Source organism: Schistocerca piceifrons, chromosome 2 (genome assembly GCF_021461385.2).
Source record: "Schistocerca piceifrons isolate TAMUIC-IGC-003096 chromosome 2, iqSchPice1.1, whole genome shotgun sequence".
Taxonomy (NCBI): Eukaryota; Metazoa; Arthropoda; class Insecta; order Orthoptera; family Acrididae; genus Schistocerca; species Schistocerca piceifrons.
In genome coordinates, this window is record NC_060139.1 from 248,516,249 (window position 1) to 248,529,719 (window position 13,471).

The 13,471-nt window shown below is 43.7% G+C and overlaps 1 protein-coding gene across 1 annotated transcript in view; it reads left to right on the forward strand.

Moving 5' to 3' along the window:
• LOC124777671 (juvenile hormone acid O-methyltransferase-like) overlaps positions 1–13,471 on the forward strand; it is a 68,581-nt gene that overhangs the window by 14,602 nt on the left and 40,508 nt on the right. Inside the window, exons 2-3 of the mRNA XM_047253152.1 lie at positions 2,852–3,010; positions 10,713–10,933. Of these exons, the coding sequence (XP_047109108.1) occupies positions 2,858–3,010; positions 10,713–10,933 (374 nt within the window). The 5' untranslated portion in view covers positions 2,852–2,857. The remainder of the gene's footprint in view (positions 1–2,851; positions 3,011–10,712; positions 10,934–13,471) is intronic.

A 13,471-nucleotide genomic window follows, 5' to 3' on the forward strand; every position in this document is an offset into this window, starting at 1 on the left:
TAGTCCCACAACATGCATGTTGTGCAGGCTGCCATGCAAAGCAGGTCGACAAAGCAATGAAATGGACTGATACTACTCCAAGAAAACATCCTACATGTTTGAGGCTGGGAAGTCGTTACTTGTGTCTAACATGTAAGATACTCTGCAGACCGTCTCGATACTACTCCTACACAGCATAACAAATCACGCAGGGCAGCCTTTTGCCTGTATCCCTGCTCCTATTGGAACTAGGAGGTTATAAGCTCCACAGTACTGATAGTCATGAGGTTTGCTGTTTGTGTGCCAAATTTGGTGGAAACAAACTGATGTCTTTTGGAGGAGATTCTGCACATACATACATGTTACTTTATATACTGGGTGGTTATAATTAAACTTTCCCCATTTGACGCATCATAACAAGGAATCTAATTATCTTACGTGGACCAAATTTGGTAGCATTAATATTGAGGACATTGGGAAGCGAAATAATGCTGAATCAGTTTAATTTAAACACTTTTAATGTGCTGCTACACTACATCATACCATTACACACTGTAGCATTACTGATAGAAAAGGGTTAGAAAATATGGTGCCCATCAGTGTCCAAAACAGTCTGAATTGCATTCTGCACAGCAGAACGAAGCACGTCCATAGGTATACTGGATACCTCTCTTGATATGCTGCGCTTCAGATCAGCACATGTGTGAATGTTCCTCTGGTAAGCCCTGTCCTCCAGGAAGCCCCACAGCCAGAAATCACAGGGATTGACATAAAGTGATCGTGCTCGCTAAGTATTTGGAAACCATCGGCTGATAATTCGATCGTTTCCAAACGTGTTTCGGAGAAGCAGGTGAACTTCAAGAGCGATGTGCTGTAGGGCCCCATCTTGCATGGAAACTGTTGAGTTCAATGCGTCGCTCTGCTGTAGGGCAGGTATTAAATGCTGGCGAAGTATATTGCTGTAACGCTGGCCAGTCACACTGCACGTCTGTTGTCCCTGAGCGCCACCTGTTCAAAATCGATTGGACCAATGATGAACGCAGCCGTGAAGCCACACCATACTGTGACATGTTCACCATACAGAGGAACTTCATGCACATTGGCTGGAGGTGAAGATCCTCACACTCGGAAATTCTGTGTGGTCACCTCACCCATCAGAGAAAAGTAAGCTTCGTCTGTCAATAGGATTGTACAGGGTAATCCCTCGTCAACTTCAGTTCTTACGAGAAAGTCGAAGCGAAGTCAACAGATCGGTGTGCGTCCTGTGGTGCAAGCTGCTGTACGATATGGATCTTGTACGGATACCATTTGAGAATGGTTTGAAACACCTTCCGTACAGTGGACCACGGGATATTCAACTGTCGTGACACAGCACGCCCATTGCCTGACGATCAGGAATTGCGCGCTGCTTTGTCTGCCATAGCAACAGTGATTTCATCAACCGCCTGTGGTTCAATCGTCGTCGGCCTCGAGCGACGGCCAGTTCTCCACTTGTTTCGAACTTCTTCATCCCGCTCTGCACAGCAGGTGGAGAAAGAGGACCCTTCCGTAATCCTTCCAGCCGGCGATATTCTCGAAGTGTAGCTGGAACATTGCTGTTGTTTTGATAATAGAACTCAACCCATAATGCCATGTTCCTTTTGTCCAAGCTCAACAAGTACACTGCGACCGGTCAGATGTTGAGACTATGACTCACACTAGTTCCACTTGTCGTCACAACTGACAAAGGAATGTTGACAGCTTTGCAGACTGGAGCAGAGACCATCCTTTTGTCTTCCATATATGCATATGCTCAGCGGGTGATTGGTCTGGAAGTCGGATTGGTGTACATCTTTGACAGCACAATGGGTAGTGCGAGGTGTGTATTTCACAGGGTTTATAGATTTGACCATCTGCTGACGGGTATGCGGTTTTAAAAAAAAGTTCGCCTCGATAGCTGAGTGGTCAGCGCAGCAGACTGCCATGCCGAGAGGCCCGGACTCGATTCCCGGCTGGGTCGGAGATTTTCTCCGCTCACGGGCTGGGTATTGTGTTGTCTTCATCATCATCATATCAACCCCATCGACACGCAAGTCACCGAAGTGGCGTCAACCAAAAAGGCTTCCACCAGGTGACCGGTCTACCCGACGGGAGGCCCTCGCCATGCGACATTTCCATTTTTTAATAAAAAAGCTAAACAGCGAGATACAGCTTTGAGATGGGCGCACATTCCGCTGCAGAGCGAAAAATTCATTCTGGAAACAATTCTCCGGTATGTGACTAAGCCACATGTCCACAAAATCATTTCTTCCAGGAGCGGTAGTCAGCATAACTTCCGTGAAGTTTGGAAGGTGGTACTGGAGGAAGTGAATCTGTGAGGGTGAGTCGTGTGTCGTGCTTGGATAGCTCAGTTGGTAGAGCACTTACCCGTTATTGAAGTTCCCCCTCCCCAAATGATCCTCTCTGATTATCAAAGTTTTGCTTCGTGACTCTAACTACATAACTGTATACTGAGTGCGGATTACTAGCGCTATATATATAAAAAAATTAAAAAAACAGTAACGCAGCTTTCATGGGCTATGCTCGTTCTCTCGTGCTCTCTCCCCTGTAAACACTTATTCAGAGATGCAGACGAACGGTAGTGAGCAATGGCGAATTGTCTGCGAATACTAGTTCGCCTCCATATGCTCAGGTGTAAACCGAGCTTGACTGTTAATCTGCGATGAAGAAGTTAGCACGGGAGAAGATGTAGTGGATGACTGTATCAATGTCTCGCAGTCCTCTCCCGCTCACCCCCATTCCAATAAAAGGTACCACCGGTGCCCATTAAGTAGAAACACCTAGGTGTAGCGTAGCGAAACGGGTGTGTTTACGTTGAGTAGCGGTGTTGCAGGTGGAGATGGAAGACCCGGGGCTGTACGCGCGACACGGCGCCAAGGTGTTCGAGACGGCGGGCGCCTTCCTGGACGAGCTGTGGCCGCGACTCACCTGGCCGGACCCGCCGCTGCCAGCCCTCGACGTCGGCTGCGGCACCGGCGAGGTCAGCCGGCAGGTAACTCAGCCGCCGTGGCGCTAGAAAGCTTTTCTTCTTGGTTGGCTCTACAGTCCTTGAAGAACCTTGGCGCCCTGTTTCACCTGCCTCCATTCTTTTCTGTCCATCGCCTTCCTTCTCCAATTTCTTATTCCCATCGCCTTTAGATCTTCTTCAATATCGTCCAGCCACCTTTTCTTGGGTCTGCCTCTTCTCCTTCTCCCGTCAGGTTTTCCCATGAAAATTTCTTGACACTCCGAGTTTCTGGCATTCTCTGTACATTTCTTGCCCATCATATTCTTTAACGGTAAGTGCTCTACCAACTGAGCTATCCAAGCACGACACACGACTCACCCTCACAGATTCACTTCTCCAGTACCACCTTCCAAACTTCACGGAAGTTATGCTGACTACCGCTCCTGGAAGAAATGATGTTGTGGACATGTGGCTTAGTCACATATTTATCGGCTCGTAAACATTAGAAGTAAACGGTTCAGGAGCACCAGCCACACTGACTAGAGTACCTCGTAATTTCTCACACTTCCACAAAAATTACACAATCTGATCAAAAGTATACGGACACCTATTAGTGGACATTAATATGGGGTTGTGTCCACTCTTCTCCTTTATGACGGCTCCAATTCTGTTGGGACATTTTCAGTGAGGTGTGTAAATGTCTGTAGAGGAATGACAGCAAATTGTTCCTCAAGAACCGAAACAAGGCTAGGTAGTGATGTTGGACACTGGCTATGAAGCGAAGTCTGCCTTCTAACTCAGTCCATATATGTTCCAGTGGGTTCACGTCAGGGATCTGGCCAGGCCATTCCATTTTAGGAATTTTATTGTCCACAATCCATTGTCTCACAGATACTGCTTTATGACGGGGTACATCTTTATATCGATAGAAACGATCACGTCTCCGTACTGTTCCTGTACTGTACTCAGTGCACAGTGCTGTAAAATGACGAGTTTCTTTTTCTTTGCGTGGCCATCCTCCGCAGGGAGCACAGAAACATTTGTTTTGTAAATAAAAACGCTTTCTCTTGCTGCACTGTGTTTCATTTTTCCAGACGCGTTTCGCCTTTTTCTCACTTTAAGGCAGTATCAGTGGGAACTATAATGATACAGTTATGATACACTTTTGTTTTGATATGTATTACTCGCAGATTATAAAACAGTTTACTGCTCGCTTTTTATGTAAACAAGTGATTACTTACGGCTCTTCCTGCATTTAGCTGGCATTAGTGACTCCTCTCATCTGGCCACTTGGAGGTCGCATTACCGCTCTATTTACGAAACATAAAACACGTACACGTTTCCAGAATGAGATTTTCACTCTGCAGTGGAATGTGCGCTGAAATGAAACTTCCTGACAAATTAAAACTGTGTGCTGGACCGAGACTCGAACACTGGGCCTTTGCCTTTCACGGGAAAGTCTTCCTTTCTTCCAGGAGTGCTAGTTCTGCAAGGTTCGCAGAAGAGCTTCTGTGAAGTTTGGAAGGTAAGAGACGAGGTACTGGCAGAATTGAAGGTGTGAGGATGGGTCGTGAGTCGTGCTTCGGTAGCTCAGTTGGTAGAGCACTTGCCCGCGAAAGGCAAAGGTCCCGAGTTCGAGTCTCGGTCCGGCACACAGTTTTAATCTGTCAGGAAGTTACGTACTAGTTTTTTGTGTGTCTTCCCACTTTTTATTTTGTTTGCACTTATTGTTTTGATGCACTGTGAGTCTTCCGAGAGGCAGAACATTTGATGTCAGATACAAAGAACTCATGAGAGCCTAGAAGTTCAGGACAAACCACTCCACATCTGCAGAACACCTAAGACAACCCAATCACAAACCAACCACTAGAGAACAAGACATGAAAATAATTAGAATCAACAATAAAAAACACCTCCTAACTCTGAAAGAAAATTATCACATACAGAAAACCAAGGCAGAAGAGTAAACCCTGTTGAATTATCAAGTAAGTATACCAAACAACTCATTGTTTACACTAATAGATAAAATAATAGAGTAACAATACAACAGAGGATCATAATAATAATACCTCCCAACTCTCTTTCCACTCACGTGTCCATGAACCTTTCCACAAGACATTTAAACCAAGAAAAATCCGTGCATATTTAGTCTCTCTCTCTCATTCATTCACTCACTCTCTCACACACACACACACACTCACACACATACACACACACACACACACACACACAGTTTTATAATCTACGAATAATACTTATCAAAAGAAAAGTGTATCATAATTTTATCATTATAGAACCCACTGATGACGCCTTAAAGTGAAAAAAGACGAAACGCATCTGGGAAAATAAAACACAGTGCAGCAAGGCAAGGCATTTTTATTTACAAAAAAATACTGCTGTAAAATTAGTTCATATCCTTCCGCATTTAGAGGTTTTTAAGAGCAATATAGCTATCACGCCCTAATCACGAAATGCATACCCATACCGTAATAAAACCTCCGCTGTATTTCACTGTTAGCTCTTTACGTGAGAGTACATCACGCTCTCCAGGCATTCTCCAAACGTAGACTCTTCCATTAGAATGCCACAGGAATAGCGTGATTCATGACCCAGGATCATTCGTTTCAAGTCATCCACTACCTACTGGCATCACTCTTTACAAAACCCCAACCGTCGCTCAGTATCCCCCCCCCCCCTCCCTCGTCGGAGGATCGAGCGCTCCCTCGGGCATGGGTGTGTGTGTTGTCCTTAGTGTAAGTTAGTTTAAGTTAGATTAAATAATGCGTAAGCTTAGGGACCGATGACCTCAGCAGTTTGGTCCCATAAGGTCTTACCACAAATTTCCAAACATTTCGGTCAGTATTGATTTTAGAAATTTAAGGCTTATGACGAATTTCTCGATCATTGTGTCTCGTTGCTTTTACTGCAGTGCAGTATCTCAGACACTCCATTCTTTTTAACTCCCTAAGCACAGTGGCTGTGCTAGATGGACTGCTGATTGCGCTTTGAAGCTGACGAGAGACTCTTTCCACTGATTTAAAGCGATTTTTTACGACCATTCTACGCAAAACACGAAGACCCTGTCGGTCAATACGTGAGGTAGGCATGCCGCTCGTTTATCTCTGGTTGTTTCTTCATGTTTCCACTTCACAGTTACATCTCCAACATTTCGACCTGGGCAGCTTTAGACGCGTTGTAACGTCCGTGATGGATCTATTACTCGATGACATCAAATGGCTAGTTCACGTTCGAATCACTGAGCTGTCCTAACGGAACCGCTCTGCCGTTAGTTTTTCTGTACTCACAACACTGTACCACCCGCTTCGGTTTATGCAAGCGCGTACCATTCTCCTGATGTCTAGTGGTCAATACAGCATTACATAGTATTGTCCGGATAATTTTCATCAGATACTGAATCTATTTTGCGCCACAGCTAAATTTATGATACTCTCCACAAAGGTGATTAGCAAGCCACTCTCAAGTCATTTTGAATGACAGCAATTGCATAATATTTCACAATATTTATTTAATCAACCGGTTTTCGATTGTTATGCAGTCATCAGGTACAAAGATGACCGTGAATTTTATAGATTTTAAACTAGGTAATCCAAAGAGTCTCATAGTTGACTGCGAAAGAAGACAGTTAATAACGTTACATATAACACTAAAGTGAGAAGAATTACTTCGATAAAAATGTGAAGAATACAACTGACACAGAAAATATGTACAATAAGACTGACAAACGATTGACTTTTGTTAATGAACATCACAGGAGATACCGAAAGTGGCCGCCGTTGAAGTCGTCGCAGCACCGTGTTCGGTTTATCAAACTGAGAGACACGAGTAGTAGCTCTGTCTTAGGGATAGCAGCAATAGTGCTCTGCCGTAGCTGTTGCAGTATGCGTGAGTATTATTTGAGTACATCTGACCCTTCAGGTTCACCCCCAGATAAAAATCATAGGGACATAGACCAGGCGATCGAGGTGGCTAGGAGATACCTCTGCCTCTGCCGACTTCCTCCTGCTCACCGAACATCTCATGCAGTCGTGACAGGGTTATCAAGATAGTATGTCCAATTGCTCCGTCTCGCTGAAAATATCCATACATTCGTTCATCTTCTGTGAGTTGATCCAGATATGGATTGCACAGTTTCTGGACATAGCAGTCATCACTAACGATTACCTGAAACAAACGTTTAAGATGCAGATACTAGGCATATCGCAAAAAACACCTACCTACAGATTTTATAAAAGCTCTTCGACGTATGGACGTGGAGTTTCTGATGCGTAATGTAGCATGTTCTCTGACCTCATCTGCGCCAACAGGCTGAACTAGGCCTCATCTGAAAAAATGAGGGACTGAGAATCCAAAAACGTGATTACACTTGACTCAGACATGTAATAGCAACCGATTGGGGCATCGAAATCGAGGTTTCCAGCGGTTTCTGTGATGGGCAGTTCTCCTGCTCATTGACATCAGTGGCTTTATTTTTCCTATCCTGTACAAACTATTTAGCTTAGATAACTGTGTGTGATAAATTCCACGCAAAATTAAGCAAACAATATCAAGCTATGGTTTTACTCTTGCCTTGATAGACTTCATACTGCGTAGAAAAAGAAAAACAGGAGTTCTGCATTCTTCCTTGCCCTGCGTTCGACACACACCTCAAATAAATATACACAAGTCCAGATTCAAGAAAAGTCGCTCCGAATGTAGAGAGGAAACTTAAATCTTACGTGTACAACATTACGGAACACATTTTATACAATTATAAGGACACCAAATCAGCTTTAGAATATACAAAATCACTTGTAACTGCGCGAATTCTGCAAAGGCCAGCTTAGCAGGGCAATATCCAACTACATGACGGAACACCAAAGAAGTTGGAGACTTAATGAAGACCATAGTTACAATGTGCAGCATGAAGTCATATATATATATATATATATATATATATAAAAGAAAAGAAGATGAACCGTCATGAGATAATGGGAATGAATAAACATATTTCAGTTTCGCAAACGTGGTACTGGATGATTAGAGAGAGTTCTCTTACTCACCACATTTAACTGCAGATGCTGCAAACAACTCCAACCAAACTACTTTGTAAATTACTGTTCTACTTATATGGCCCATACTTTACTTCAATTACCTTTTTTTCAGTTTCCCTATAATTCTACTACATATAATTGCTGTTGTTTCACTTACCAGGCTACTCTCATCATTTATCTCACTTTTAATGTAATACTTATCTGAAACAGTACTATCTTTTACAGTCTTAACTTCGTAACAAGTGACCAAAGATTACTGGATTTTCATCAGTTTGCTTTTTCGTCTCTGAACAGTTGTTGGAATTTGTTATCTAAACCATTAATTAAGTCATATATTTGATTTGAACTAAATTGTTTTTACTCAACTATTTTTATAGAAATAATTTTTCTTACTTTATTGTTGTATTCTACGTTAATATCTGTCGTTTATGAGTCTCTGAACGCACCTAGTTTACAATCTTTGATATGAAAAATTCGCGGTCACAAATATCTTAGTGCCCGATGACGGCCTAACAGCCGGAAATCAGTTACTTAAAAAAATATTGTAGAAGTTTAGACATGGCTATTTGTTTTCATTCATAACGTATGACATATTTTACCATGAGCCAAAGGAAGCCAATGAACCCTAACTCTGAAGTGTTTCACTTCAAACAGTTAACATAGTACCATCACACATTAACATAAAAACAGTAGTGTGTGTATTGTTTGAATGATAATCTGATGCTTATTTCTCTGGCTGTTAGTCGTTACAGGCGAATGGAACACTGGGAGGCAGATATTACGTAGAGGAAATTAGTGTATCTCATTGCCCAATGATGAGCAGCCAGTGTGGCTTTCATGCAATGTGCATGAGCCAGACACGTATCTGGGTGCTTGGTGATGGCTTGTTGTCGCTTCTCCCCCTCGGGGTGGACCTCTTTTCCTGATTACACTGATCTACTGAAAGCCGCATTTTTCAGTTGTGCAGGAACAGTATACACCGTTTCTGGAAGACAATTCGTCCCTTGATATCAGACTTTCTGTGCCAACCATACTTCTCATATAGTAATTGTTTTTGTAAATCCCAATCTGTTTCGTGCTTCTGGCAAAATGACATCTGTCGCATTAAGCCTTTCCAAAGGAAACAGCAAAAAGCTTTGTCGATATGCAAAGGAATCGAAGAAACAAGTGACATAAGAGTAAAGAAAATAATCATACCAAAAAATGGTTCCTTCCTAATCAGGAACAAAAACATCGCTTCATTTGGACCTGCAGTAGTCGGACGACATCGCGGGTCTCCATTTGCCTTGATGACGCCTTTTCCACTTGAGAAATGTCCTACTGGAACCGTTCTTCTTGTTCGTCTCTAAAAACGTCAAGGTTATCAGGAAGCAGTCCTAATGATCATTCCAGAAATGCAATTCAAGTGACATGTTAGAGCCCATTAGTTGGTATGATCTCAGTAATTCTTGGGCAATATCGTTGTAGTTCTCTGCCCTGTGGCTGCCTTCCAAAGTTCTTGCAGACACTCCTGAAAGACAGTCATGCCTTTTTTTCAGTGTCACTAATAAATCGAGGAAATGTTATTCAGACATTAAATCAATAACTTTGCGGGCCTACAATATTCTCTCCTTTAATTTTTGATTTACTGATCCTCGAAAACGTCTATTGCAAGTACATGAATACACTTGAAGCTTTGTCCACGTATTTCACAAGGACTTTAACAAGACAGTATTTAACGTGCAGTAGATCTAGACACACATTTTTGGAGTTAATAAAGAGGACGTTCACTATATTCTTCTGCCCAGCTGGGAGTTCATTACGAGAAGGTCAGTTTTTGTCTAATAGCGTTTTTTTCTGTGTCCTCTGTCCCAGCCGTGCTTTGTGTACCGAAACTCAACGCCGAGAAGAATTGCAGTTACCTAGTTATCTCTTCATACACTCTCATACTTGATAAGTGTGAGTAGCACTTTAAAATTCTCGTGTTTGTTCTTCAAATTAACAGCATATGGAATGAGAAGAAACTTCTTCCCTTTGTGGAGAAATGCTTCTTTCAAATTAACTTTGCTGAAATCTATGAAAGAATGACTAAGAGTATCCATAACATACTCGATATCTTTTGCTAGATCTAGATTTATCAACTGAGAGTAATGTTCGGTAATTCTTTGCATATATTTCGATTATTTTTCCATAATTGAATCTGTAGAAGATTATAGGAAGCCACAGAATAATAACAAGTCTTCAAGGATTTCGATAAAGGCTGGCGTATCACAAGAGAAATCCAGCCCGACAACCAAAACCTGGATCATTCAGCACCCACGAATTAGAAGGGAAAACCAGTCAATTTCTCAGACCTACACTGTTAATCTCTTGTGGTATTATCGCTTACATTCACAGGCAAAGCAAATGAACGAGCTTCCGGAAGAAGTCAAAGTGCCTCACATTCGGTGTAGCAATAAAAAATTCCACACTAGGAGTCTATTCCTGTCTCTTCCCCGCACTGGAATCCAACAAAACTAGCCCCAGGCGTTTCTTTACGTTTCATTGCCGAATTCATAGCATTTGTAGTAACTTCCTTTGCGTTTTGGTTACACCCCCTTTTGCGATGACCAGAAACACACGCTGACCAAAAAACTTTCTCGTACAAGCACTATAGAATAAATTTTTATTCGCTGATATGTGTCTCAGAATCCGTGAACTCCCTTTTCTCGCGGCAGGTGATAGCGGCACGGCTTCCCAGAGGCGTGAGACTCATCGCGACGGACGTGAGCCCGGCCATGCTGAAGCACGCCGACAAGCACAACGCACTCCCAGGCGTCATACAGTATGACGTGTACGACGCGGCATCTCGCCACTTGGAGCAGACTCGGGCGTGGGAACATGCACCTTACGGAAAAATATTCACTGTGTACTCCATGCACTGGATACCAGACAACAGGTGAGCCAGTCTCATGTCATCTTCAGTCAATGAGATGTCATTTTATCTACACTCATGAGCATCTCAGAGGTAAATGTTGTGTTGCACAGAGAGAGAGAGAGAGAGCGTTCCCGTTGCCAGGAGCTGGTTCCACTGGGGGAGGGGTGAGAGGGTTATATGGATATCGGTCATAATGTCCCAACCCCAAGAGGCAAAAGTACATCACTAACCCCTGATGTAAACAAATTATTGTGATAGTACTAAAACATTTTAACTATTTCATTTTTATTATTATTAAAATCTCAATCAACGAAGGAACTTTACACGTGGTTGTGATGGGATGATGATATGTTTGAGGGGAGATGGGGCGATACCCACTGAAAAACTCCGCCCACCTTAAATGAGCCCTGCATCCGCGCTTGCCTGCTGCCAGGCGGATGGATTAGTTCAACTAGATAGAGATGTCCACAGGTTTATGTTGGCCATCACAGTGTCACTCAGATCTAGGATTAGTGAGACGCGCAATGTTATAACATTTGATCGAGGCCATATCATGGATGCACTGTAAACTGTCGTTTTCGAGTGCGAAATGTGTGGAACCACACCACAGGAGCAGGGGCGCTTTCATTCACATCCTTTGTGCCACCTCCTGAGACTTTTTTGTGTGAATTCTGAGCGGTGGTGTGTCTGAAATGTTTTCCTCGACCATCCATAGGAAGACATAATGATTCGAACTCGTATGAGTCCGGTTCTGACCTCCATCGCAGAGACTTCAGGAGAATGGATGAGATGTTGGTAAAGGGGGATGTGACGACCTTCCCATCGTGTGCCACATTCAAGGGTGGGGTTGGTCAAAATCGTGATGGAGTTTAGTGCCAATGTGACACCATTAATCCACATTACACACCACATGAACTTCTGAGGTGCGACCTTTTTTCCGCAAGTGTCGACACTTTGCTTTGGGAAGACTGTAGGCATCCTCGAACCAAATTTCTATTTTCTGCGTCGTAATGGGAGAAAATGACGAGGTTTCAGAAACGTGACACTTTAATTGTGTCGCGTAGTGTATTTACAGTGACGAGGCCAAGACCACCCAAACAGCTCACCGACAAATATTGGAACTTTGGGAAACCCTTACGTCTGATCGAACCCACGAATCTATCACCCAAAGGTGTATCTCCAGGAAGTTCAGCGCTCTACGTGCTGCTTGGTTGGAAGGAATCGTTGTTTCAGTAAAACGATGCCTTCATAAAGCACTCGGGCGAAGTAAGCTGGACGACGAGAGACTTCAAACTGTTATAAGCATCGAAGCTGGACTCAACTCGCTCGAGAGCTATCTCCCAGAGTGATAACGAAGTGCTCACGTCAGCGCGCTTTCTAATAGTGGGGGGATTCGCTACTTTACTGAGAGGGAACGAGCTCTCAAAGTCAACTGAAAGAATTCAAGTGTCAGCAGAGACTAACAGAAGACTTATAGACTCGTTGGACAAAATATTACTTACCGTTACCCAAGAGTTTTTATCAATTCAGAACGTAGCCGAAGATGCAAAATCAGAATCGGCAACATCGTTCTTCTCCAAGAAGATGTCTTGAGCCGACAATGTGGAAAAATTCAAGCGTAAAGGACTTACAAGTCGTTGCACGGTGATTATCAGACTGCTATTTTCACTATTCCGGCGTGGAGAGAAATTACCAGACCAATCCAACTGGCTGTATCGTTGGAGGTCGTCCAGAAAGTGGAGATTGTCGTTGCGCATTAAGTAGAATTATATGTCGTAATATCTTCGTATGCCTCACTCTGTTTCTCTTTGCTGAAAATACTTACTTATCTACTTGGCGTTACAGCGGAAAGGGACACTTAGCTTTAGGCTTCGCTGCTTCTTTACAGATCTTTTCTTACAGAATGTTAGCTACTGACTCGTGATCATCTGTCTCATATTTTGCGAAGTGAATTAAAACACTCTCACAGAACTCTGAATCTCGAGTTCTCGGAAACTCTTGAGGAACGCAGTGTACGAGAGCAAGACTTATCACACCTGTGTATGTACTGTAGGTTGGAGAGGTCCGCCCTGTTAGACGTGAGCTCTAACGCACTGCTTTCCGGGCGGGACGGCACGCTGGTCCCCAGCACGAACCCGCCCGGAGGATTAGTGTCGAGGTCCGGTGTGCTGACCAGCCTGTGGGTGGTTTTTAAGGCGGTTTTCCATCTGCCTCGGCGAATGCTATGTCGGCGATTTCTGGGTAAACACTATCTCCTCGTACGCGTACACCATAATTGCTCTACCACGCAAACATTGGGGTTACACTCGTCTGGTATGAGACGTCCCTGGGCGGGGGGGGGGGGGGGGGGGGGGTCCACTGGGGACCGAAGCGCACAACAACCCTGGGTTCGGTGTGGGACGGCGGTGGGGTGAGTGGACTGCTGTAGCCTTTGTGGGGTTGTGATCCACTGAGGGCTATGGCTGGGACGAAGTCCCTCCGTCCACATGCATACAATACAATACAATAGACGGGCGAAAGACGAGGAAACTAGATGGCCGCTTGGGTTATATGCTTTTG